This window comes from Lithobates pipiens, unplaced genomic scaffold, assembly GCF_037356315.1.
Source record: "Lithobates pipiens isolate NorthernLeopardFrog02 unplaced genomic scaffold, aLitPip1_a1.2 Scaffold_28, whole genome shotgun sequence".
NCBI classification, from domain to species: domain Eukaryota; kingdom Metazoa; phylum Chordata; class Amphibia; order Anura; family Ranidae; genus Lithobates; species Lithobates pipiens.
This window is the reverse complement of record NW_027507789.1, coordinates 107,341,402-107,367,509: the sequence shown is the minus strand read 5'-3', so window position 1 is coordinate 107,367,509 and position 26,108 is coordinate 107,341,402. Positions and strand designations below refer to the sequence as shown.

General features: G+C 43.5%; 1 protein-coding gene across 2 annotated transcripts in view; it reads right to left on the bottom strand.

The window, feature by feature from the left end:
• The window catches only part of NBR1 (NBR1 autophagy cargo receptor), a 187,981-nt gene that overhangs the window by 38,737 nt on the left and 123,136 nt on the right, over positions 1-26,108 (bottom strand). The window contains exons 14-18 of one of the 2 annotated variants that reach the window (XM_077459505.1): positions 21,846-21,921; positions 21,649-21,741; positions 12,670-12,828; positions 10,449-10,592; positions 1,689-2,043 (exon numbers count right to left, since the gene is read on the bottom strand). In XM_077459505.1, the coding sequence (XP_077315631.1) occupies positions 1,689-2,043; positions 10,449-10,592; positions 12,670-12,828; positions 21,649-21,741; positions 21,846-21,921 (827 nt within the window). The remainder of the gene's footprint in view (positions 1-1,688; positions 2,044-10,448; positions 10,593-12,669; positions 12,829-21,648; positions 21,742-21,845; positions 21,922-26,108) is intronic. The other variant, XM_077459506.1, reaches the window with a different exon arrangement.

The window sequence follows — 26,108 nt, the reverse complement described above, 5'->3', positions numbered from 1 at the left end:
ATTTTGGCCCTGTTCAAATCATTAATAAGACCTCACCTGGAATATGCAGTTCAGTTTTGGGCACCAGTTCTCAAAAAGGATATTGGGGAACTGGAGAAAGTGCAGAGAAGGGCAACCAAACTGATAAGAGGCATGGAGGAGCTCAGCTATGAGGAAAGATTAGAGGAACTGAATTTATTCACTCTTAAGAGGAGAATAAGGGGGATTTGATCAACATGTCCAAATATATAAGAGGTCCATATAGTGAACTTGGCATTGAGTTATTCACTTTACTGTCAATAAAGAAGACAAGGGGGCACGCTTTATGTCTAGAGGAAGAGAGATTTCATCTCCAAATACGGAAAGGTTTCTTCACAGTAAGAGCTGTGAAAATGTGGAATAGACTCCCTGCAGAGGTGGTTCTGTCCAGCTCAGTAGACTGATTTAAGAAAGGCCTGGATTATTTCCTAAATGTACATAATATAACATTTATAGGTAAAATTGAGGTAAAAAATGTTTGCTATGTATTGCTAGTAGGTTTTTTTTTTCTTCTTCTTGGGAGAGTGCATGTGATTGGCACAGGGCCAATGAGCACTGTCCAGACAGGATCAGGGGAGAAAGAAAACTCCACCTACTAACTTAAGCAGGCAGTGATACAAGTCACTATATACTGCTAAATGAGAAAAGGTATTCGTTTATATTTACTAAAGCTATTGCATTTCCATGTTCTGTGTACTGTGGGAGACTAGATATAATGAATGCAAGTTCTGGGTTTAGTAACACTTTAAGCACACCTTTATATATATTAGTCCAAGAAAAGTACAAGCTCACTTTTTTTTCCCCAAGCCCACTTCTCAGATCTCTCATACTCAGTTTTGTGAGTGATGCCTCACACAGATATTATCGATGGCCAGTTTTGGACAGGATTACGTAAGTAACCACAATGGGGGTTATTTACGAAAGGTAAATCCACTTTGCACTGCAAGTGCACTTGGAAGTGCAGTCGCTCTAAGCCCAGGTTCACGCATGTGAGTTGCAAATTGAAGCTCCGAGGGGGGAGGTGTGGAGAGGAGAAGGAGAGAATTTGTGTTCAGAACGGAATGCATCGGCGAACAAGATGCGTTCTCATAGAAGATAATGGGTTGTAATTCGCACCGCAATGCCCAGAAAACACACACGTTTTTTGTGCAATACGCAGTGCGAATGCAACGCACATATGTGAACCAGATGCATTAAAATTAATGTATTTTAAAATGTCCTGCGAATTGGAAGCAGTGTAAGCCGCATCTAATTCGCATAGATGTGAATGGGGGCTAAATCTAAGGGGTAGATCTGAAATGAGTGGAAGCTCTGCTGATTTTATCATCCAATCATGTGCAAGCTAAAATGCTGTTTATTTTCCTCCCTCGGATCTACAGTGACTGCACTTCCAGTGCAAAGTGGACTTGCCTTTAGTAAATAACCCCCAATGACTCCTATTTGTAAATTTGTCAAAACATTTGCTAAAGTCGCAAAAGTCCAAGTTTCAGTGGAGTTACCATTGCTGGTATGATATATAGCCATATTGTTTTTTGCTTTGTTTTTACAGATCTCAGTGATGCTGTTGTAAGAAAGGCAACAACATTCACACGCATTACTATCACACATCAATCTTTTTTGCAAAAGCCAAAATTACAAAACTATCAGGTTGGACCTAATATTTTTCATACCTCAGGTAAGGCGATGGCGTCAGTACTTCTGGGGTGAGCAGTACAGTGTCCAGAGTCTGTGATGTGGTAAGCATGTCATTAATAGTGTGAGTCTGGACAGGGACACTATCTTCACAAATCTCTTCATCCACTGTGACCTCTGTTTCTATCTCCTTGTCACCTTGGGACTCAGAGAGGGCTGAGCTGTACATGGACTCCCCAAGAGGCTTGCTGGTGTCAAAGCATTCAGGCAGAATGATGATGTAATCTTCAGAGGTGTCACTAGAAGCCTGGCTTTCCACTTCATCTCTCTGATTCTCCTCTGGGATTGGTTGCTCCACTTCATACAGATCATCTGGTTTAATGTCAGTCACTGCTGGGACAAGCAACAAACAAAAATATGTAAGACGCTTGCAAAAAAAATTTTCAATCAAATCCTCAGATAAGCTCAAAGCATTTGTGCCATAGATGGTCAGCAACACACTATATACAGTGCCTTAAAAAGTATTTATACTCCTTGAAATTTTCCACATTTTGTCATATTACAACCAAAAACGTAAACAAATTTTATTGGGATTTAATGTGGGGGATACAGCAAACGTGGAAGAAGATGCTCTGGTCAATCAGACCAAAATTGAACTTTTTGGCATAAAAGCAAAACGTTATGAGTGGCGGAAAGCTAACACTGCACATCACCCTGAACACACCATCCCCACCATGAAACATGGTGGTGGCAGCATCATGTTGTGGGGATGCTTATCTTCAGCAGGGACAGGGAAGCTGGTCAGAGTTGATGGGAAGATGGATGGAGCCAAATACAGGGCAATCTTAGAAGAAAACCTGCTATGCCCTGTACACACGACTAGTTTTCCCGTTGGAATAAACTCTGAAGGTTTTTCCGATGGAATTCTGCTGAAACTGTCTTGCATACACACAATCACACCAAAGTCCGACTGTCAAGAATGTGGTGACATACAACAAGACTAGAAAAAGAAAGTTCAATAGCCAGTAGCCAATAGCTTCCGTCTCGTACTTGCTTCAGAGCATGAGTTGTTTTTGGTCCGTCACAACGGAAGTGGTTTTTTTCTCGAGGACTGGGGCAGAGGTTCATCTTCCAGCAGGACGACGACCCTAAACATACAGCCAGAACTTACAATGGAATGTTTTAGATCAAAGCATTTTCATGTGTTAGAATGGCCCAGTCAAAGTACAGACCTAAATCCAATTGAGAATCTGTGGCAAGACTTGAAAATTGCTGTTCACAGACGCTCTCCATCCAATCTGACAGAGCTTGAGCTATTTTGCAAAGAAGAATGGGAAAAAATCTCACTCTAGATGTGCAAAATGGTAGAGACATCCCCAAAAAGACTTGCAGCTGTAATTGCAGCGAAAGGTAGTTCTAAAAAAGTATTGAACATTTTGAAAACCATTTATCATTTTCCTTCCACTTCACAATTATGTGTCACTTTGTGTTGGTCTATCCCATAAGATAAGATCTCAATAAAATACATTTAAGTTTTTGGTTGTAACATGGCACAATGTAGAAAATTTCAGAGGGTATGAATACTTTTTCAAGGCACTGTATATAAAGGCTGTGCCAATCTCCAACATACAAAAGGAGGACCTATAATTAGGAATTATGCAGCAGTTTATGGCAGCAGCCAAAACTCAATTATTATTTTTTTTCTTCAAAAAGTGTGCTGAAGTGCTAGAACCCTTGTTAGCTAGTTATCTTATAGTTATCTGCCTCTCAGTAAAGGATTCACGCTATATAACTGTTCTGGTAACTAGTTTTACTGAAACCTAAACTAAGGTAAAATACAAAACACTACAAAAAAACAATTTTGAGTTGTATGCAACAGACTAATGCCCTGTACACACGGTCGGATTTTACAGGATCTAAAATTTTCCGACAACAAAATCCAATCGTTTGAATTCCGATCCTGTGTAGACAATTCCGACGGACAAAGTGCCATGCATGCTCAGAATAAATTACGAGACGAAAGCTATTGGCTACTGCCCTCTTTATAGTCTCGTTGTACGTGTTCTATGTCACCGCGTTCTGAACGATCGGATTTTCCAACCACTTTGTGTGACCTGTGTATGCAAGACAAGTTTGGGCCAAAATCCGTCAGAAAAAAATCAGATGGATTTTGTTGTCGAAATGTCCGACCGTGTGTATGGGGCATAACACAGGAGTTAGCACCTTGGTGAAAAACTGAGGTTCAGAAGAGAGGCTGAAGCGGGCCACAAACTGGTAGTGCAGGGGCCCCATGGAAAATGTAGAAACGGTCATGGGCACTTCCATCTTTTTCTGGTTTTCCTTTTTGGTTCGTACTCTTCGGCCATTTGATTGGCAGGACTGCAAAAACATCACTCCAACACAGGCACACAAAAGCCACATCATCATGGCACAAAGACATGCCATAAATGTGTGCAAGCATGGCTCAATGTACACAAATGCTGAGAGACAGGGAGAAGGGTTTATGACAAAATAAAAATCCTTCCTGTCAGCAATTTGTTACTTCTTAGGTTAATTTCACTTCAACCACTTGGTGACTGCGCAGTCATCCAGTACTGAGAGAGCATCTATTGATGTCCCCTGCACCCTTTAGACACAGATGATCACAGATTGAGGTAAAGGACCAATCACAGCGGCCCTTTACCATGTGATCAGCTGTGTACAATTACAACAGATCCCATGTAGACAAATTTCCTCTTCTCATCACTGTCACCGAGTGGGGAAAGGAAAGCCAGTAACTGACTTACTATCCTGTGTCAGGGGGCATTTACATTGATTATCAGTGCCCATATGTGCAGCCTCATCAGCACACATCAGTGAAGAAAAAATAGGATTTTTTATAACAGCATACCTGTAAAATCCTTTTCTTTTGAGGTACATCACGGGACACAGAGACTCAGTAATTACTGGTGGGTTATAGGGTATCACTAGGTGATTGGACACTGGCACACCCTAGACAGGAAGTTCAATCCCCCATATAACCCCTTCCCCTACTGGAGGTACCTCAGTTTTGTAGCAAAGCAATATAAGTGTATTAGAAGAGGGGCGGGACCTCTGTGTCCCGTGATGTACCTCAAAATAAAAGGATTTACAGGTAAGCCATTTTAAAAATCCTATTTTCTTATTCGTACATCACAGGACACAGAGACTCAGTAATTACTGGTGGGATGTCCCAGAGCAATGCTGAGGGGAGGGGAACCACACAACATAGGGTGTACTCAGACCTGGTAAATGCATGTATTGATGACCAGGTTGTGGCCTTGCAGATTAGAGCCATGGAGGCCTGGTGATGCACCGCCCACGAAGCACTAATAGTCCTAGTGGAGTGCGCCTTGATCTGAAAAGGCAGAATCTTTTGCTTCAAACCATAAGCTTGAACAATTACTTGTTGAATCCATATAGCAACGGTAGATTTTGATGCTGCCTGTCCTCACTTAGGACCCTCTGGCAATACGAACAAAACATCCGTTTTGTGAACCTGAGCCGCCGCTTCCAGATAGGCTTTGACTGCTCTCACTACATCCAAAGAATGTAGTGACTTCTCTTCCGTAGAACAGGGATTTGGAAAAAAGGAAGGCAGAACAATATCTTGGTTTAGATGAAAACCTGAGACCACCTTCAGTAGAAAACTAGGATCAGGGCGTAACACCACTCTATCCTTGTGCATTATCAGATACGGTTCTTTACAAGAGAGGGCCGCTAATTCGGATACTCTTCTGGCAGAAGAAATGGCCACCAGAAAATTAATTTCCTTGTCAACAGAACTAAGGGAATCTGATGCATCGGTTCGAAAGGCTGCTTCTGTAAAGCTGACAGAACCAAATTCAAATCCCAGGGGTTCAGATGTGCCCTAACTGGAGGATTAAGGCGCGTTACCCCTTGTATAAAGCTTCGGACCAAAGAATGTGAAGCAAGTGGACGTTGAAACAGAACAGATAAGGCTGAGACTTGGCCCTTGATGGTACTCAAGGCCAGTTTCTTCTCTAACCCATTTTGCAGAAATTCAGGAATTTTGCCTAGGACATATTTTCTGGGGTGCCAACCCCTGGATTCACACCAGGAGACATATGCTTTCCAGACTCTATGATAAATCATTCTGGAAGCTGGCTTTCTTGCATTAATCAAGGTAGATATCACAGGGCCTGAAAGCCTACGATTCTTCAGAATGTGGGTTTCAATAGCCAAACCGTTAAATTTAGCGTTTGTAAGGTAGGATGGAATACCAGTCCCTGGGATAGCAGGTCTGGACGGGACGGTAGGGTCCAAGGAGAGCCTACCGCCATCTTCACTATATCTGCATACCAAGCTCTTCTGGGCCATGCTGGGGCCACCAGAAGCACAGACTTCTTATTTTCCTGCCTGATCCTGCAAAGCAGTCTTGGCAGTAGCAGAATAGGAGGGAACACATAAATCAGAGAGAACTGATGCCATGGAGTAACCAACGCATCTGTCCTGCATGCAAGAGGATCCCTCATTCTTGACACAAAGTTATCGACCTTGTTGTTGAACCTGGACGCAAGGAGATCCACATCCGGAACCCCCATCTCTGGCATATGGCCAAAAAGACATTGGGGTGGAGAGACCATTCCCCTGGAACTAACTGCTGACGGCTCAAGTAGCCCGCCTGCCAGTTCTCTACCCCCGGAATGAAGACTACCAATATGCATGGCACATGTCTTTCTGCCCAAATTAAGATCTGGTTTACCTCTTCCTGAGCTGCACGACTCTTGGTGCCCCCTTGGTGATTGATACAAGTCACTGCTGTGGCATTGTCGGACTGGATCCTGACGGGGCAAACCTGCAACCTGAGTGTCCTGGCTTTAAGGGCTAGATACGCAGCATGGATCTCCAGAATGTTGATGGGTAAGGCCCTCTCGGTCCTGGACCATCTCCCTTGGACAGTCGACTGTTCCAGAACGGCCCCCAACCTGAAAGACTGGCATCTGTTGTTACCACTGTCCAGGTAACTGGTAAAAGGATTTTCCTTTCCGCAGGTTTTTGGTCATCAACCACCAGCTGAGGCTCTGACGTGTTGTAGGGGACAGATGCATCGGAAAATCTAAAGCCTGAACCTTCTTGTTCCAGGCCGCTAGGATACTGTTTTGCAGTAGCCTTGAATGAGATTGAGCGTAGGTAACTGCTTCGAATGAAGCCACCATCTTCCCCAACAACCTCATACAAAGACGAATAGAAGGACCCTTCTTTGCCCTGACTACCTGAATCAGTTCTCTTATAGCACTTATCTTCGCTTGGGGTAGGAATACCCTCTGCTGGGCTTCATCTATGACCAGACCCAAATACTCTAGTCTTCTTACTGGTTTTAAAGAAGACTTCTCTAAGTTGAGGACCCAACCTAGGCGTTCCAGGTAATTGATTGTGGTGACCAAATTTTGGTCCAGGCGGGCTACCGACCAGTCTATCAAGAGCAATTCATCTAGGTATGCTATTATTGTTATACCTTGGGCCCTTAATCTGGCCAGAGGAGGGGCCAAGATCTTTGTAAACACCCGAGGTGCAGTAGCTAGCTACGAACTGAAAGTGGTGTTTTTCTACTTCGAAATGCAGGAACTTTTGATGAGCAGGGAAAATAGGTACATGCAGGTACGCATCCTTGATGTCTATTGATGCCAGAAGTTCTCCTCCTTGTAGGATGGAGACTACCAATCGGATCAATTCCATGCGAAAGGACCGTATCTCTAGAAATCGGTTTAGATCTTTGAGATCTAGAATGGGTCTGACATCTCCATTTGGCTTCGGTACGTGAAAAGGTTTGAATAAAACCCCATTCCCTGCTCTTGCATGGGAACTACCATGATAACTTTTTGCGACAATAGTCGCTCCAACGCTAGAAGGAGAGACTTCTTTTTCTCTGGGTCTCTGGGTACATTTGATCTGAGGAAACAAGGAGAAGGGAATTCTCGGAATTCTAGTTTGTAACCTAGAGTTATTGTGGAGACCACCCATTTGTCCAGAAATTCCTCCTGCCAGAGACCTGAGAACTTTAGTAGTCTTCCCCCCACTCGAGTGAGTGGGGGCACCCATTCATAATGAGGTCTTAGCGTTTTGTCTTGAAGACCTTCTCCCCCAGGACTTCTTTTGTCCCTGGAGTTTTAACCTTAGAGCCTGACTGGTGGCTGATGCCCCTGCCACTGGAGAAGGCGCCCGTTTAAAGGAGGGACTTTATTCCTTTTCTTGACTGGTAAAAGGGTGCTTTTCCCACTAGAGATCCTTTGGATATAATTGTCCAAGTCTTCTCCAAACAGTTTTGCACCACCAAAGGGAAATCCCGCCATGAGATTCTTACATGGTGATTTGGCTAACCAATTTTTCAGCCACAAAATTCCACCCATGTGTACCAATCCAAGCATAAGGCGAGAGGTCTGAAGGATAGAATCTCTGATAGCATCAACAGCAAAATACAGAGCCGCTGGAAGGTTAGCTAACCCCTGGGCTTGCTGTTCAGGTAAGGCTTTAAGCACCTGTTTAGCATGGTCTCTCAAATATTGACAGACTCCAATTGCTGCCACTGCAGCTTGTGCTACTGAACCTGCCAAGGAGAAAACATTTTTTAATAGGAATTCCATTTTCTTATCAGTTGGATCCCTAAGCATCTGTGCGTTGTCAACAGAACAAGTCAGGCTTTTGTTTACAGAGGAAATGGCGGCATGAACTGTCGGTATACCCCACATTTTTCCTCCATAGGATAAAGTGTAGAAAACTTTTTAGGAGGAAAAAAAGGTTTATCTGGGTGATCCCACTCAGAATAGATAAGCCTTTCCAGCAAACCATGAACAGGAAAGGCATGTGCAGTTTGAGGAGGTTTCAGTGAACCCAGAGAAGTGGGTTCTTTAACTGACTCAGGTATGGGTAACTTGAACGTGGAATGGACCAATCCAGCAAGAATTTGCACCAACATTTTCTCATCCTGAGAAGCTGAAGAGGGCCCTTCTCCACTAGATTCCTCAGAAGTGCAATCATTAGTTTCCTCCTGATCCTCTGAGGGGGATTCCTCTCCTTTATCCCAGAGTTCATGGTTGAGGAAAAAATCTCCTGTGTAATGTACACAGGGGCTGAAGTGCCAGAAGCAGCTGCAGCTGCAGCCCCTGACCCTGACGGCTTTCCGTGGCCAGCCTCCCCGGGTCCTGCAGGTGGGGGGGGGGGGGGGGGGGGAGGTGCTGCAGAGGGGAGTCTTTAGAGCCTGAAGTTGACCCCTTAGAGCCCCTATTCTTCAGGGTACTTGTACCTCTTCTACCCATAGTGCAAAGCAACAAAAGGTAGAGGTACCACACAAAAAAATGTACTGACTGCTGAGCCCTGTAGTTCAGCAACTGCTACTTAAGACTCAGTCTGGTGCCTAAGTAAATGCTGCCTGGGAATGCCTGTGTCTCCTACACTCACATGCGCCTGTCAGCTCTGTGTCCCTCCACAGGCTGTGTGCATCTGAAAAAGAGTGCACTTTAAAGCCTGTGTAGCCCCCCCCCCCCCACTCGTTTTTAAAAAACGAGCGTTTCCCATGCGAGCAGAGGCTCTAACCCCGCTGGCAAGCATGGAGGGGAGGCTGGGACAGAGGAGAGGGAAGGGCCGGTGGATGTGAGGCCGCTGTAATGGCGGCGGCGAACGGTGTTGGAAGGGGCGGACGGTTGCGGGTGGTGAGGTATATTACCGCTCTCTGCTCAGGCCTGTCTCAGCCCCTTAATCCGTGGAGGGAGAATCCCAGAAGGAAAAAAAACCCTTACCTTCATCCTTCCTGGAGCATGGCTGGAGGAGCATACAGCGTGTACACCAAGCAGACAGATCAGGCATGAAAAGGTATGTGCTCTTGTCAGCCCCCGGTGGCGACTATAGGCATAGCATACATTTACTTAAAAAGAGAAAACCTACTAGAATTAGAAAAATTCTTGAGGAGTCTCCCTTACCTTATCCAGCTGCAGGGTCTGAATAACAGACCCAATCTTCACCTCTCACGGTGGGCTCCGTTAGGAAAAAACCTTCAGAGACTGGGGCCCCCTTCAATAGGGGGATCCGTAGTTCTGGGCCCGTAAAGCACCCTGCCAGGAATATGGCTGAAAAAAAACAAATACTGGATCCCAGGGTCCAGCTCTCTAAAAAGAGAAGCGTTACAGGTAAAACCTTGTTTCTTCGTACACGAGGCCTGGGTACCATCCAATTCGGCCTGGAAGACACTTTGAATGGATCCGGTTGCATAGCTGGCCCCAGTAAGGATATTCCAGCGGAGCTCAGCACAGCACATCTTTACTTGTGACCAACACCTAAGACACTAGTGAAAAAACTGAGGTACCTCCAGTAGAGGAGGGGTTATTTGGGGGATTGAACTTCCTGTCTAGGGTGTGCCAGTGTCCAATCACCTAGTGATACCCTATAACCCACCAGTAATTACTGAGTCTCTGTGTCCCGTGATGTACGAGAAAGAAATTAATTACTTTATTTTTTTTTTTTTCGGTCTTTTTTTTTTTTTACTTTTTGCCAAATGAAAAAACAGTGGTGACTCAATACCACCAAAAGAAAGCTCTATTTTTTTTTTTTTTTTTTTTATTAAAATGTCATATGAGTACAGTGTTGCATGGCTGCACAATTGTCATTCAAAGTGTGACAGCGCTGAAAGCTGAAAATTGGTCTAGGCAGGAAGGGGGTGAAAGTGCCCAGTAGGCTAGTGGTTAAGTACTGAAGTTAGCAATGAAGACAATAATCATATCAGGCTTCCCATCCTTCATAACCACCTGTCAAGTGTACCACCTTACCTGTATCAGTTGTCTGATCCAGATTTTGTGTATCTGAGGACTGCTGTGAAACTTGTCTACAATCCGCAGAGAAGGACTTTTGAGTGATATCATCAGATTTCTTACTGTAGGAGAAACTTGACTGTGGTGAGGACTGCTGGGAACCTAGAGACAGGAGATTACGTTCATTAGAGTGCTAGGAAAACTTAGAGGCCAGAAGACACTCCACTGAAGTACTTTTAATGGTATTTGCATTATCACTGCCTGTTTAAATAAATGGCTGTGTGCTTAGGGTCATTGTCCTGTTGGAAGAGGAACCTTTGTCTCAATCTGAGGCCTTGAGAACTCTGGAGCAGGTTTTTATCAAGGATGTCTCTGTACATTGCGGCATTCATCTTTTCCTAGATCCTGACTAGTCCCCCAGTTCCTGCTGCTGAAAAAAATCCCCACAGCATGATGCTGCCACCAACATGCTTCACTGTAGGGATGGTATTGGCCAAGTAATGAGAGGTGCCAGGTTTCCTATGGACATGACACTTGCCATTCAGGCCAAAGAGTTTAATCTTTGTTTTATCAGACCAGAGAATTTTATTTCTCATAGTCCGAGTCCTTCAGGTGCCTTTTTGCAAACTCCAGGTGGGCTGCCATGTGCCTTTTACTAAGGAGTGGCTTCCATCTGGCCACTTTACCATACAGGCCTAATTGGTGGAGTGCTGCAGAGTTGGTTGTTCTTCTGGAAGGTTCTCCTCTCTCCACAGAGAAACGCTGGAGTTCTGTCAGAGTGACCATCAGGTTCTTGGTCACCTCCCTGACTAAGGCCCTTCTCCCTCGATAGCTTAGTATGGCCAAGTGGCCCACTCTAGGAAGAGTCCTGGTGGTTCCAAACGTCTTCCATTTACAGATGGTGGAGGCCACTGTGCTCATTGGGACCTTAAATGCTGCAGGAAATTTTCTGTACCCTTTCCCAGATCTGTGCTTCAATACAATCCTGTCTCGGAGGTTTATAAATAATTTATTGGCTTGGTTTGTGCTCTGACATGCACTGTTAACTGTGGGACCTTATATAGACAGGTGTGTGCCTTTCCAAATCATGTCCAATCAACTGAATTTACTACAGGTGGACTCCAATCAAGTTGTAGAAACATCTCAAGGATGATCAGAGGAAACAGGATGCACCTGAGCTCAATTTTGAGTGCCATGGCAAAGGCTGTGAATACTTATGTACATGTGATTTAATTTTTTATTTTTAATAAATGTGCAGAGATTTCAAACAAACTTCTTTCATGTTGTCATTATGGGGTATGGTTTGTAGAATTCTGAGGAAAATAATGAATTTAATCCATTCTGGAATAAGGCTGTAACATAACAAAATGTGGAAAAACTGAAGAGCTGTGAATACTTTCCAGATGCACTATATTAAAGGAACCTGTTCTGGGAGAAATATATAGGATCTGTCCTTGTAAATGCTAGTTGACTGCCTTAATGCTAATCCAATCATTTTAGGTTCTGAGTTACTAACTTGGATCAAGTATCCATGTCAGGAGTACTGACTTCACTTCATGACTTTTCCAGGTCGGGTATTAACCATTTCAGGTCCCCCAGGAGATTTTGCCCTAATGTGCAAGTATGAACAACATATTTTCCCATTTTGGCTCTCTTACCTTGTAAGATGTCCACATCCAGCGCTACATATCAGCTATCTCCTTTGTCGCTTTGTCATTGGTGTTTCCATGTTTTTCTGGTTTTAGAAGTCTTTTGTCATCCCAATTGGCCAGGATGACGCAACTCTTGTTAATGTGAGTATAACTTATTATAACCCAGCACCTATCATAAGGACTATACACTAAGCTGTGCATGCATGGCTGTCATTGTACAACTTGTAAAAAAAATGCTAACGGGTGGAGATTTTTTGGCAGAAGAGACATACAGATTCTACCATAAATATTAAAATATCTGCTAGCTGCTTTTTCATTGGCTTGGTTATGCTTTACAAAAAAATCAGGATTACAAATTAGGAAATCATTATTTTTAGAATTAGAACAGCAACTGCAGCCTTTATATTTCTCTCTGCACAAATTTTCCTGAAGCTTAATAGAAATAGATTTGTGGTGGCTGCATTTATTTAAGCAAGGATGAGCCTCATATAATGTAAATTACTAAAAATAATTTAGCAAAATTCGATTATTTTTTTCCTTTAATGCTGTGATAGTTGGTTTACCACAAACATGTTTGTTTTACTCACTATAAGGGGAATTCTTCTTTTGTGGTGGATTGTAGTCTGGAGCTGCATCGAGAGTCAAACTCCTCATAACCGTTTCACATACAAATTGAGTCCCACTGATGTCCTCTTCTGTTTCTTCCTGAGTGCTGCCACCCTCCACTTCTTCCTTGGACTTTTTCACTGTTGGGGTAAATCATTTCTTAAAGTTAACACAAAAGACTGACTCATGCTGCCTTACATCTTAAAGCGGAACTAAAAGGGTTCTTTAACAAATGCTGATGGGTAGGCTTTTAATGACAGAATTGACATTTTGGTCTTCTGTCGAATGTTTCTTGCTGCCTGTAAACACTTTTTTTCTAGCTATACACTGAGCCACGCATGCACATCTCCTGACAATTTTGTGCCGGGAGTAGTAGCTCCCAAGTGGGCATGTATGAGTTACGTCATCCTAGCCTGACCAATGAAAACAGCCAAAAACTTCAAATGAGGTAGAAGAAGTGTATATGAAGAATCAGTGGTGAGAGGATAGAACGTCGCTGGAAAGTGGTGTGGAAGGCAGGCAGTTTGAGGGAAGCATGGCATAATGTGCAAATATGCTGTGCATACTTGCACATTATGGTAAATGCTTCCTCCTAGGACCACACATTTTAATGACGTTGAGTTCCACTTTAATGAGATGAAAACAGAGAAATGGATTGCTACTGTTGCCTCTTACATTTTGTGCTTATGCAATCTATAACCCCCCACCCGGTTCTATGAAAAGTAGCACCAGCACATTGTGGAATGCAGAAAAATCATATTGTAAGGAGAATAATGATATGCTAATGTAGCAGATTTAGAATGAAGACCCAGCTGTAAAATGTTTAAGTGGTGGCTCAGCAAGGATTATACCAAGCAATTTAAAATAGCAATTAAAATAATTCAATGAGATGCAAATCCATTGAATACTGCATTTGCAAAAAAAAAAAAAAAAAGAGGAAATTCACTCAATTTACTTCAAAATTTTCATTCTTATTTAACTTGGAAAAAAAATTAAGTTGCTAGCAGGTATAACATACTGACACCTGGAGCACCACATACCTGCAGCTGCTTTTACTGCCCCGTCCATAACAAATGCCAAGTTTTTCTAATCTGGCAAAGCGCCAACACTCCTAGGTATTGTCATCACAATCGCTCTCATCCCTTATATTGGGGTCGGCCACCTGTCAATCTCGAGAGGGTGACGGCTAGATGGGATGACCCCATTGCCGACCCGCTGACAAGTGACCTTCTCCACACAGCAACACTGTTTACAGATGCAGGGTCTGTACTGTGTGGCTGCATGGGCTCCTGTGATCCTTCCTGGCTGCCATCCACCCGTCACATCTGTCCCGCCCACTTAAACTTTATATTTAGACACTCAGGTGTGACATGCGGATTAGTGGGAAATTAGCGCACCAAGTCAGGTAAATTTACTGCAAGGGTCACTTAGGAAGGGAGAAGAAGTTGTTTAAAAAAGGATATATTATACAACAGCAGCAGATGAAGCATGCAGTTTTAAGGAGGATGTTGGCAGCTGGACACAGGGGACATGTGAGAATCACACATTAGTAGCCACTCCTAATCTCTGAAATCTGCCCTACTTACTCATGATCTGTGCACTTTGCATTACTTACTCATGATCTGTAAACTCTGCTTTAGGGCTCATTCAGATGGGTGCTGAGTCCTGTCCTCCACGCAGAGCCACTTTTTGCTGTGTCCGCATCCATGTCAGAGCTGCATTCAGGCAGCCTATAGAAATGGATGCACACACATCAGCTGCCTGGACACACTTCAAAATTTCCTATTCATGCAGGAGTGGGTACACAGACCTGAACAGACACTCTGCGTTCAGATCTATGCACCCACTCTTGCATGCATATCAAATTTTGACATGCAACCGTGTCCCTGCAGCTGCTGTGTGTGCATCCATTTCTATGGGCTGCCTGCACATAGTTCTCAGGTAGATCCAGCAAAAAAGCGGCTGTACATGGAGGACAGGACTTCGTGCGCATCTGAATGAGCCCTTACTCCTGACCTATGAACTCTGCATCAGTTACTTCTGATCTGTAAATTCTGATTTACTTACTGCTGACTTGTGAACTCTGAGTTTGGAGAGGTTCCTTCCTGCATCACCAATCACATTCCAAGAGATGTTTCAAGCTAATTACTGCTTTTTTTATCGGTATTTTCAATTTTCACATACACAAGTAACAAACAAGGTAGAAGGAAAAACAATTTCACACATCTGCCCATTGCTTCCAGATGGTTACAAACACGGTAAAGGTTAGAGTCACCATCATCAAAAATATAAGTCATCATAAACAAATTATCCCATATAGTATAGACATCGCACACCATTGCATGCCAAGTGAGTAGCAGCATAGGTGTCCATAGCAAGGAACCCCCCCCACCCCCCGGAATCTCCACAGCGACTAGGAGCAATGAGCATAAAAGAGAATATAAACAAGTGATAGAGGATATCAGAAAAGGGAATAAAAAGTCTGGGGTAATCGGGCCATAAGATCTGTCCCTCTTAGAAACAAAGCCAGAGGACAAGCAAACAAACCAAAAGATGTGTATAGCCAAAGCCTTATAAAAGTACCGGTAGTTTACATATTATTGTGTTAGCTGTTTGTACAAGTCTGAGGTAGTGAAATCCATCCAAAGAGCCCAAATACTATAAAACCTGTTGTAATCAGAACACCAGTACCTCCATTCTTTTGCATGCTGTATTTCAACTACTTTCCACGAGCCATTATTTTGTCATAGGAACTACCATGAACTTCCATTGAAAAGGTATGCAGCTCTTACCCACATTCGGGATAATTGCTGGTTTTAAAAAACTTGGCAGCTACATTTTTACATCAGGCTTTCTATATGTGTAAAGCAGCAAGGAGCCTGCAGTGTATGTTACAGGGTGCCAATGCTCTCAAAGTATTAATAGCTATACATTTCCCAAGTTGGAAATCTGTTATGCCGCGTACACACAATCAGAATTCCGGCTAGAAAAAAAGACAGATGAGAGCTTTTCATCGGAAAAAGCGACCTTGTGTATGTTCCATCGGAATTTACCTGTCTGAATTTCCGCCAGCCAAAAACTGATAGCATGTTGTAAAAACAGAAGCTATTGGCTACTGGCTATTGAACTTCCTTTTTCTAGTCCCGTCATGCATGTTGTACGGCACCGCGTTATAAACGATCGGAATTTGATGTGACTGTGTGTAGGCAAGACAGCTTGAGCCGAATTCCGTTGGGAAAACCATCAGAGCTTTTTCCGCCGAGAATTACGATCGTGTGTACGTGGCATTATGGTGTGACTGAGCCCTGTGGATTGCCTGTGCACTTTTCTATCAGAGTAGATGCTGTTATTTCATAGTTTCATAGTTATTGCATAGCTATGTTCAATCATAATAAGATGAGGCATTCCAAGGTCACTACAAAACAGACAAAAGAGTGAGGTGTACTGGTGCGGTACACCTATGCCTGAAGGAAAAAACTAAACTACTGAGTAGGTATTCTATATGCTTATAAGTGTTTAAGATCAAGACAAACAGCTAAAATACACATGAAATACAAATAATGCCGCATATACACGATCAGACAATTCGTCACACTTGTGGCAGAGGTCCGCCGGACTTTTGAAATGAATGGACTTGCCCACACACGGAGTAAAGACCATTCATATTGAACGTGACTTCAGGTAGACGGGACTAGCAAAGGAAGTCAATGTTGCCACCTTCATCGGCAAGATTGACACCTCACGAGCCCCGTCGCTCTCACCTCGCAGCGTGGGGGTCCCCCCAAAGTCCATACCAGACCCTTATCTGAGCATGCAGCCCAGCCGGTCGCATGACCTCAACGTGGGGGGTGGGTTCTTTGGGGAAGGGGGCGCCCTGCGGCCCCCCCACCCCAAAGCACTTTGTCCCCATGTTGATGAGGACAAGGGCCAGGGTTGTCGGGGTCTGCAGGGCACCCCCCCACGTTGAGGGCATGCGGCCTGGTACAGTTCAGGAGGGGGGGGGGGGGTCGCTCGCTTGTCCCCACCCCCTTTCCTGACCGGCCTGGCTGCGCGCTCGTATAAGGGTCTCGTGTGGACTTTGGGGGCATAGGAGTTCCCCTTTAAATCCATACCAGACGACGGGGCTCGCGAGGTGTCAATCTCGCTGATGGAGGCGGCGACATTGACTTCCTTCGCTATTTCCGTCGTCAAAATGAACAGACTTTACTCCGTGTGTGGGCAAGTCCGTTAATTTCAAAAGTCCGGCAGACCCGCCACAAGTGTGGCGGATTGTCCGCCGGATAGTATGACCGTGTGTACGCGGCATTATTTGTATTTCATGTGTGTTTTAGCTGTTTTTCAGATCTTACAATTAACAATTTTGAGTGAAGACTTCTTTTTAAGTCCGCCAGACTTTTGGGAAGAAAAACTCCGGTGGAGCCCACACACGGCGAATTGTCCGGCGGAGTCCAATCGTGTGTACACGGCATAAGGGAGCTTTTCTATCTGCCAAATGATTTGTAAATTTGGTCCAGAGTCTCCTTAGCATCAGACAGCCCACAAATGTGTATGATGTCTCTAATTGCAATGTATCCTCGAAAACGTACCGAAAAAGTATCAGACTGCACAGGATAGTGATGATCCAGCGTAGAGCTGGCTCAGTAAACCAACTATCAGCTCTGCTATGGTCTGGTTACGTGATCCTGCAGCTCCGTGTAAGGAAGCCCTTGACAACGGCTGTGAATTCAGGGAGCCGTGTGTTCACTCATGGGCTCCCATGGCTCAGCCATTGTCAGCATTTCCTCCTTTTCCCTGCTCGCTGACACAGGGGAACCAGAGCTGCGAAATCCCATGACCAGACTGAAATGGAATAAAAATAGGCAAGTACACTACCTGTGTACTGTGTGTGCACCTGGACTTCTATACATGCATGTGGACTGCGAGTATACACGGGTTGTATGTAAACATGGGCTGTGAGTACCTGTGTATTGTATTGTTGAGTATGAGTGTCAGGAAGCTAGTGGTTAGTTAACTTGAACAGGGTATTATCCCCAATCTTCATTAAATTAGTAGGTAAAATGCCCGGCGGGTGTGAAGATCCAACTCTGGGTGTGTACATCTTGCAGCATGTATGCGTTCCTCGATTATCTGATCGAGGGAGAATACTGCTGTGCAAAATGTAAGCACGTTGTTTCCCTGGAAGGTTCTGAATCTAGGGAAGCAACTGTCAGCACTGAGAAGTCCCTCCATACTAAAGGAGAGCCGGGAAAGTACACGGCAGGTGCCGGCAGGGGCCAGCACAGAGGCGGGTAAAGACAGAGGTGCAGGCACAAGAAAAGAGATTTTCTAGGCACATCACAGATTTGGTGGACAGATTACTGGGAGGGACTGGGGAAAACCCGGCTGTCATGGTGCACGCTTGCACCAATGACAAAGTCAGAGGCCTAAAGAATGATTTTAGTGACTTAAGAGCTAAATTGAGGAAAAGGACCTCCCAAGGTAGTCTTAGGGAAGTAAACAAGTGGCTTAGGAGCTGGTGTAGTAAGGAGGGGTTTGGTTCCTGGAGAACTGGGCCGACTTCTCAGTCAGTCAGCAGTACTATAGAAGGGACAGACTGCAACTAAATGAGGAGGGAGCAGATCTGCTGGGAGTGAAAATGGCTGAAAAGTTAGAGGGGCTTTTAAACTAGGTGATTCCAGAGGTAGAGATAGACAGCTAGGAGCATATTCCAGAGGGTAATATTGGGGGCATTAGTGGTAGGTTGACTAAAGCACATTGAACCCGAGGTAAGTATAGTAACAAGTCCTATTTGCAATCTCGGAACACCGAATAAGAGGACAGTATGCAACCGGTCTAAACTGCATAGCATGTTCATCAATGCCAGGAGCCTGGCGGAAAAAATGTGTGAACTAGAGATACTGTTACAAGGAGGAATTTGATTTTGTGGGAATTTCAGAGACTTGGTTCAACAGCTCTCATGAGTGGCTGGCAACCATTCAAGGGTATTCCCTGTATTGAAGGGATAGAGAGGGTTAAAAAAGGGGGAGGGGTATGCCTGTATATCAAGAATAATGTACAAGTGAATGTGAGAGATGACATCGCTAAGGGAGCTAGGGAGGAGGTGGAATCCTTATGGTTAGAGCTCCAAAAAGGGATGAAACTAAGGGGAAAATACTGGGAGTATGCTATAGGCCCCCTAACCTGAGGGAGAAAGGGGAGACGGACCTCCTATCACAATTTGGATTAGCCGTAAGGATGGGAAGTGTCATAATAATGGGGATTTTAATTATCCAGACATAGACTGGGCAGAAAGAACCGCGCATTCATCTAAGGCTCGCCAGTTCCTAAATGTCTTGCAGGACAATTTCATGGGTCAGATGGTAGACACACTAACTAGAAATAAAAGCGTCACTAGACCTACTGATTACCAACAATACAGACCCGACAGATGTGGAAATAAGGGGCAATTTAAGAAACAGTGATCACAGCTCAGTTAGCTTCAGTATAAATCACACAAATAGGAAACATAAGGGGAATAAAAAGACGTTGAATTTCAAAAGAGTAAACTTCCCCAAACTATGAACCTTGCTAGAAGATATACATTTTTGCTTTAAGAGCATATTAAATAAGGGCATTAGCCAGTGCATCCCATTGGGAAATAAATGTAAAAGTGTGAACAAAAGTCCTGGGTGGCTTAATTCCAATGTAAAATTACATATAAAAGCAAAGGATATGGCCTTTAACCACTTGCCGTCCGCCCTATAGGCAATTGACGGTGGCAAAGTGGCTGCATAATCCTGATCGGACGTCATATGACGTGATCAGGATTATGAGCCGCTGCACGCCCCCGGGGGCGCACATCGCGGCGATCGTTGTTGCGGGGTGTCAGTCTGACACCCTGCAACTACGATCTCGGTAAAGAGTCTCCGACGGAGACTCTTTACCACGTGATCAGCCGTGTCCAATCACGGCTGATCACAGTGTAAATAGGAAGAGCCGGTGATCGGCTTTTCCTCACTCGCGTCTGTCAGACGCGAGTAGAGGAGAGCCGATCGGCTGCTCCTCTGACGGGGGGGGAGGGGTCTGTGCTGATCGATTATCAGCACAGCCCCTCCGAGGATGCCCACACTGGACCACCAGGGACGCCACCAGACAACCAGGGATGCCCAGCAAAAGGTAATCCTCCCTAGACCACCAGGGATGCCAGTCAGTGCCACAATGGATGCCAATCAGTGTCCATAATGGATGCCAATTAGTGCCCACAATGGGCATCACTGATTGGCATGCATTATTGTTTGGCACCGATTGGCATCCATTAGTACAGTATAACATAAAACAATGCCGCCTATCAGTGCCCACCTGTGCCGCCTATCAGTGCCCACCTGTGCCGCCTATCAGTGCCCATCCGTGCCACCTATCAGTGCCCACCCATGCCCATCTGTGCCACCTATCCTTGCCCATCTGTGCCGTCTATCCATGCCCATCTGTGCCGCCCATCCATACCAATCCATGCCAGCTATCAGTGCCAATTTGTGCCACCTATCAGTGCCCATCCGTGTCGCCCATCAGTGCCGCCTATCAGTGCCCATCAATGCCACCTATCAGTGCCACATATCAGTGTCCATCAATACCACCTCATCAGTGCCACTTCATTGGTGCCACATCATTGGTGCCCATCAGTGCCGCCTTATCAGTGCCCATCAGTGTAGCCCCATCAGTGAAGGAGAAAACGTACTTATTTACAAAGTTGTGAAACTGCAACAAAAAAAATATATTTATTTTTCCAAATTTTCGGGATTTTTTTATTTGTAGCGCAAAAAATAAAACCTTAGAGGTGATCAAATACCACCAAAAGAAAGCTCTATTTGTGGGGAAAAAATGATAAAAAATTTCATTTGGGTACAGTGTAGCATGACCACGCAATTGTCATTCAAAGTGCGACGGCGCTGAAAGCTCAAAATTGGTCTGGGCAGGAAGGTGTTTAAGTTCCCTGTATTGAAGTGGTTAAACATGGCTGAGGGATTATCATCAGCATTCAGACTTTAAAAAGAATGCAACAAGGAATGTAAGGGTGCAATTAGGGTGGCTAAGATAGAACACGAAAGACACATAGCGGGGGGTGGCAAAAAAAATCCCAAGAAATTCCTTAAGAATAAACAGTAAAAAAGAAAGGACAGACCATATTGGCCTCACAAATAATGAGGAAGGAAATCTGGTTAGAAAGTATGGGGAGATGGAGGTATTGAATGTATTCTTCTCCTCAGTCTTCACAAGGGAATTGGAGTGGGGGAGGTTGGGCTTCAGTGACCAAAACCACAGTGTTTATCTTATGGGTTGAACTAGATGGACTTTTTTTTAACCGGACTAACTATTTAACTACGGCCACGTGTGAAACACCAAAATTTTCAATGCCATTTAAAAGGTGAATGTAGTTCTTCTTTAGATATATTTTTTAATGCATTTAATAAGGTAAACTAGTATATAAAAAAATACTAATGCGCTCCACCTATCTATTAACTAGTTAACTAAATAAATTAAATCACATACACAGGAAGCAGCCAGCACAAAAAGTGGTGATCTCAACACCAAAAGTAAGTGAATACAAATAGATAAATAAATGCGGCGCTACCTAAAAAATATGCATAAATAAATATATAAATAAAGTGCAATGTCCAAATAGAACTAAAGTGCAAATAGGAATCTATCCCACTACAGTGATAAATAGTGACATATTAAAAATGAATATAATGTATATACTGTGCAATGAATAAAAATTATAACCCTGCATAATAATACATAATAATTTATTTGGATTATGTATGCAAGGTAAACTAGTGATGTGCCCATACATCCATACATAAGTAGAGTATTGGCACATTAGATCTGTCACAGCTTTTGGCTGACAGATGGTTATTGAATGATCAGATATTGTCGTGTGTGAATCACGCAAACTGCAATTCATGTTTCGATGACATACTCACCAACACCATCACTCTCTTCTTTTATTTGTCCCAATCCTGGCTTTTCAATTAAAGGTCCATCATGTGGCAGAGGAGACATACAGGGTGTCATATCTGAAGAAGAACAAACTATTAGGGCATACTCCAGGAAACAAATATTACAATTCACACACTGACAGAGTAAGATAACCACTTTTTTTTTTTTTTTACAGACTCACCTACAGGTGTATTGTGGGGAACACGCTCCAGTTCTTGGACAATATTTATATCCAGCAATTCAAATGATAGCAAATCCTGAACAGAAGAGAAGGGATAATGAACTGCTTTTGAAGGCAACTCGGTTTACCTGATTCTAGATTTTAAAACACATGTTTTTTATTTCGCTTTGGGTTAGCATTGAGTTTGGACCAGTGGAAACTGATTGCGCTGATCTTCTGAAAAGCAAAGGGAAAGCCTGGGGGATAGGCTATATTCTGAATTATGCTACAACATAACTCACGGAAATTTACAGAAACCTGTGGAAATATATGGAACCTCTCTGCCCACTTCTGCCTTTTACACTTTGCTAATGATCCCTCTAACCAAAAGAGAGTTGGGCTGTTCTGTTTTCCTTTAAGTGAAAAAATAAAGGACAGAATGTGACAGGCACCTAAGGCATCTAAAATGCAGGTACCTGGTAGATGCTTGTGATACACCCCCTGCTGTAGTTTAATTGGCTTTTGGTGAAAACCAGTTTACTTTTAAATGCAACTGGAGTACATTGTTTAAAAGTATGACCTATCTGCTGCGATGTCTAAACTTTTTCAATCCATACACCACAAAGGGAAGCAAATAATATCCAATCTCCACATATTACAGTGAAAAACCCACACTTTACAGAGAAATGTTAGTATTTTTTCTCAAATAATTCTCTGGTGCACACATGATCTCTCCACCTTAAATCGAAAAAAAACAAAAACACACCAGTTATTTTACAGGTCTATTAAAGAAAGGTAAAAACACTAATGGGTTTGGTAGTAGATTCTCCTGGTTTAATGCACTGCCTTTTCCTTGTCAAATGATTTTATTTAGTACATGCAAGGTGATTACAGGTAAAATAATGAAATTAAAAATGATAATTGAGTTGAAGCTCAGTATTATGGAGGTATATGTATACATATTTAATTTGTACGGGATATCTATAAATTGTCATGTAATTACAAACAAAAAAACAAACAAACAGTTTTTCTAAATATTACCAATATGTTAAATCAGTTCTAAGAATTAATAGGTAATGGAAATAGGTTGGTGTGCAGAGAAAAATTCTGTAGGAGCGAGAGCTTCGAATTCATGAGAGGTTAAAGGGGATGAAAATTAAACAGCAGTGAGAAAGAAAGGGAGTAGAAAGACTAGGATAGGGGTGTCCAATCGGCAGGTCCTAAAGCCAATGTGGATAAAGTCTGGATATACGTGGATCAATTACCATGGCAAGAGAACATTCTCATTGAAAGATCCATGGGTGCCAAAGTTTTTCGAATTTGGCGATTTGATCTTGGTCTATGGCGGCTATTTTAGCCTGAATCATGGAGTTATACATCCTCTATTTTGTCTCGGCTATAATCAATGAGGGAGATTTCCATGCTTTAGCAACTGTTTGTTTATCGGCAGTAAGTAGTTGGACAAAAAGTTTAAATTGAGAGCGAGTTAAGCACAATGGTTTCAGATTGAGTAATGCAGTAGTTGGGTCGGGATGCAAATCCACCTTGAACATTTTGGAAGCCAATTCAAAGATATATTTCCAAAAAACCCTGAATATAGGACAGGTCCACCATGTGTGGAGGTATGTGCCCAATTCCAAACATTCTCAGAAACAAAGAGCTGAGTAGGTAGGTACATATTTGGCTATTCTGGAAGGCACCAAATACCATTGGGTCAGCACCTTGTAATTGGCTTCCAATGCTAGAACATTGGCGGAAGATGATTTTGTTGCCCACCAGATCTTGGACCAGTCCTCTAAGTCAATGGTTTGACCAAGATCAGCTTTCCACTTCTGGGTGTATAGTGGTTTAGCTGAATCTGAATTGGGTAACATTTGGGAGTATAAGGAAGAGATAAGACCTTTAGTATGGGGGTTGTCTTTACATACCTATTCAAAATCTGAAAGTTGTGTCAGAGGGGCATTAGTATTAGTGTTCGGAGTATAAACATTTTTGATTTGAAGATAACGGAATAGTTATGATTGTGGTAAGCCATAAGACTCGCTGAGAGTTGGGTAATGCACTGCCTTTTCAATTTAAAAAAAGTCTAGATTTCCCACTACCATATATCATTACCAATAAAATATTGAATCAAACTCTCGTAGTGTAAATCCTTTAAATGTACAAAAGCTTAAAACCATCCCATATATCAATTCACACGATCCTAATGGATGCCAATAATTAATCACACAAATAGGAAACACAAGGGTAATATAAAGCCAAACTTCCCTAAACTGCGCTCCTTGCTAGAAGATATTTAAAATTAGATAAAATCCTAGGAACAAAAAAACGCTGAGGAAAATTGGGAGTGCTTTAAGAGCATATTAAATAAAGGTATTGGCCAATGCATCCCGATAGGAAATACATTTAAGAGAGCTAATAAAAGTCCTGGGTGGCTTAACGCCAATGTAAAAATGGAGAAGGCCTTTAACCCCTTCCCGTCCCCACCACCGCAGTTGATTTCTGCCAGAAATCTGATAGATTTCTGGCATTTTTGTCATTTTTTTTTACTCATAATGGAGGTGATCTGCGATTTTTATCGGGTTTGCGACGGACACATCGGACACTTTTTTGGGAACAGTGACATTTATACAGCGATCAGAGCTGAAAATAGCCACTGATTACTGTATAAATGTCACTGGCAGGGAAGGGGTTAACACTAGGGGCGATCAAGGGGTTAAGTGTGTTCCCTATGTGTATGTTTCTAACTGTGGGGGGAATGTGGCTGACTAGTGGAGGAGAGAGATTGTTTGTTTCTACTTAGTAGGTGCACACGATCCCTCTCTCCTCTCCCCTGACAGAACCAGGATTTGTGCGTTTACACACACAGATCCCGATTCTCGCTCTGTCGCAAGAGAACACGGGTGCCCGGCGGTCATCACGCCTGCCGGGCATGCACATCGGCTCCGGGGACACACTGTGGGCGGGCGCGCTTGCTGCAGCATCTTAAAGAGCCAATGTACAGCTATGATGGCACGAGCAGCTATGCCAGCCTGCCGCAGTTTAACTGCGACGGCTGGTCGGGAAGTGGTTAATAAGTCACCAGGACCAGATGGCTTACACCCGAGGGTCCTTAAGTAACCCAGTCAAGTGTTTTCCAGACCATTGTGGAGGTGAACTGCCATGTAGATAAAGGAAGGCCCGTAGATGTGGTATATCTGGATTTTTCAAGGGCATTCAATACAGTTCCCCATAAAGGTTTACTGTACAAACTAAGGTCTGTCAGCAAGGATCAAAGGGTGAGTATATGGATTGAAAACTGGCTATGGTGACGAGTCCAGAGGGTGGTGATAAATGGGGAGGACTCGGAATGGTCTGGTGTAGAAAGCAGGTTCCCCCAGGGTTCTATCCTGGGACCAATCCCATTTCATTTATTCTTAAACAATCTGAAGGATGGGATAAATGGCTCAATTTCAGTATTTGCAGACTATACTAGGCTAAGCAGGGCAATAACTTCTCTGCAGGATGTGGAGACCTTGCAAGAAGATCTGAACAAATTAATGGGGTGGGCAACTACATGGCAAATGAGGTTTAATGTAGAAAAATTTAAAATAATGCACTTGGGTGCCAAAAATGAATGCAATCTACTCACTAGGGGGAAAACCACTGGGGGAAACTAGGATGTAAAAGGACCTGGGGGTCTTACTAGATGACAGGCTCAGCAATGCAGCAGCAAGCAAAGCCAACAGAATATTAGCATGCATTAAAAAAGGGAATCACTCCAGAGATAAAACGATAATTCTCCCACTCTACAAGACTCTGGTCCGGGCCGCACCTGGAGTATACCATCCAGTTATGGGCACCAGTCCTCAGAAGGGATGTGCTTGAGCTAGAGAGGGTCCAGAGAATGTCAAGAAAGCTAATAAAGGGACTGGAGTATCTCAGCTATGGGGAAAGACTGTGAGCACTGAACTTATTCTCTCTGGAGAAGAGACGCTTGAGAGGGGATTCAATGTACAAATACCATATTGGTGACCCCACGCCTCTGATGATATCCACATAGGATGAAACATGTCAGGCTGGCTGATGCAAGCACGTTATATACCGCAGATTTTTTTATATGTTCTGATGTTGCTGTCACTCTGTAAGTAGACTACAATAAATTTTAAGTGTTATACCCTTAGAGGGTTTCATTATTGTTGCTCCTTTTCTTCTGTTCTGGCGATGATTGCTTTAATCCATTCCCTGATGTGAGTTTTGATCATCTGTCATCTGACACTGATGTACCTGGTTACTCCTGTGATC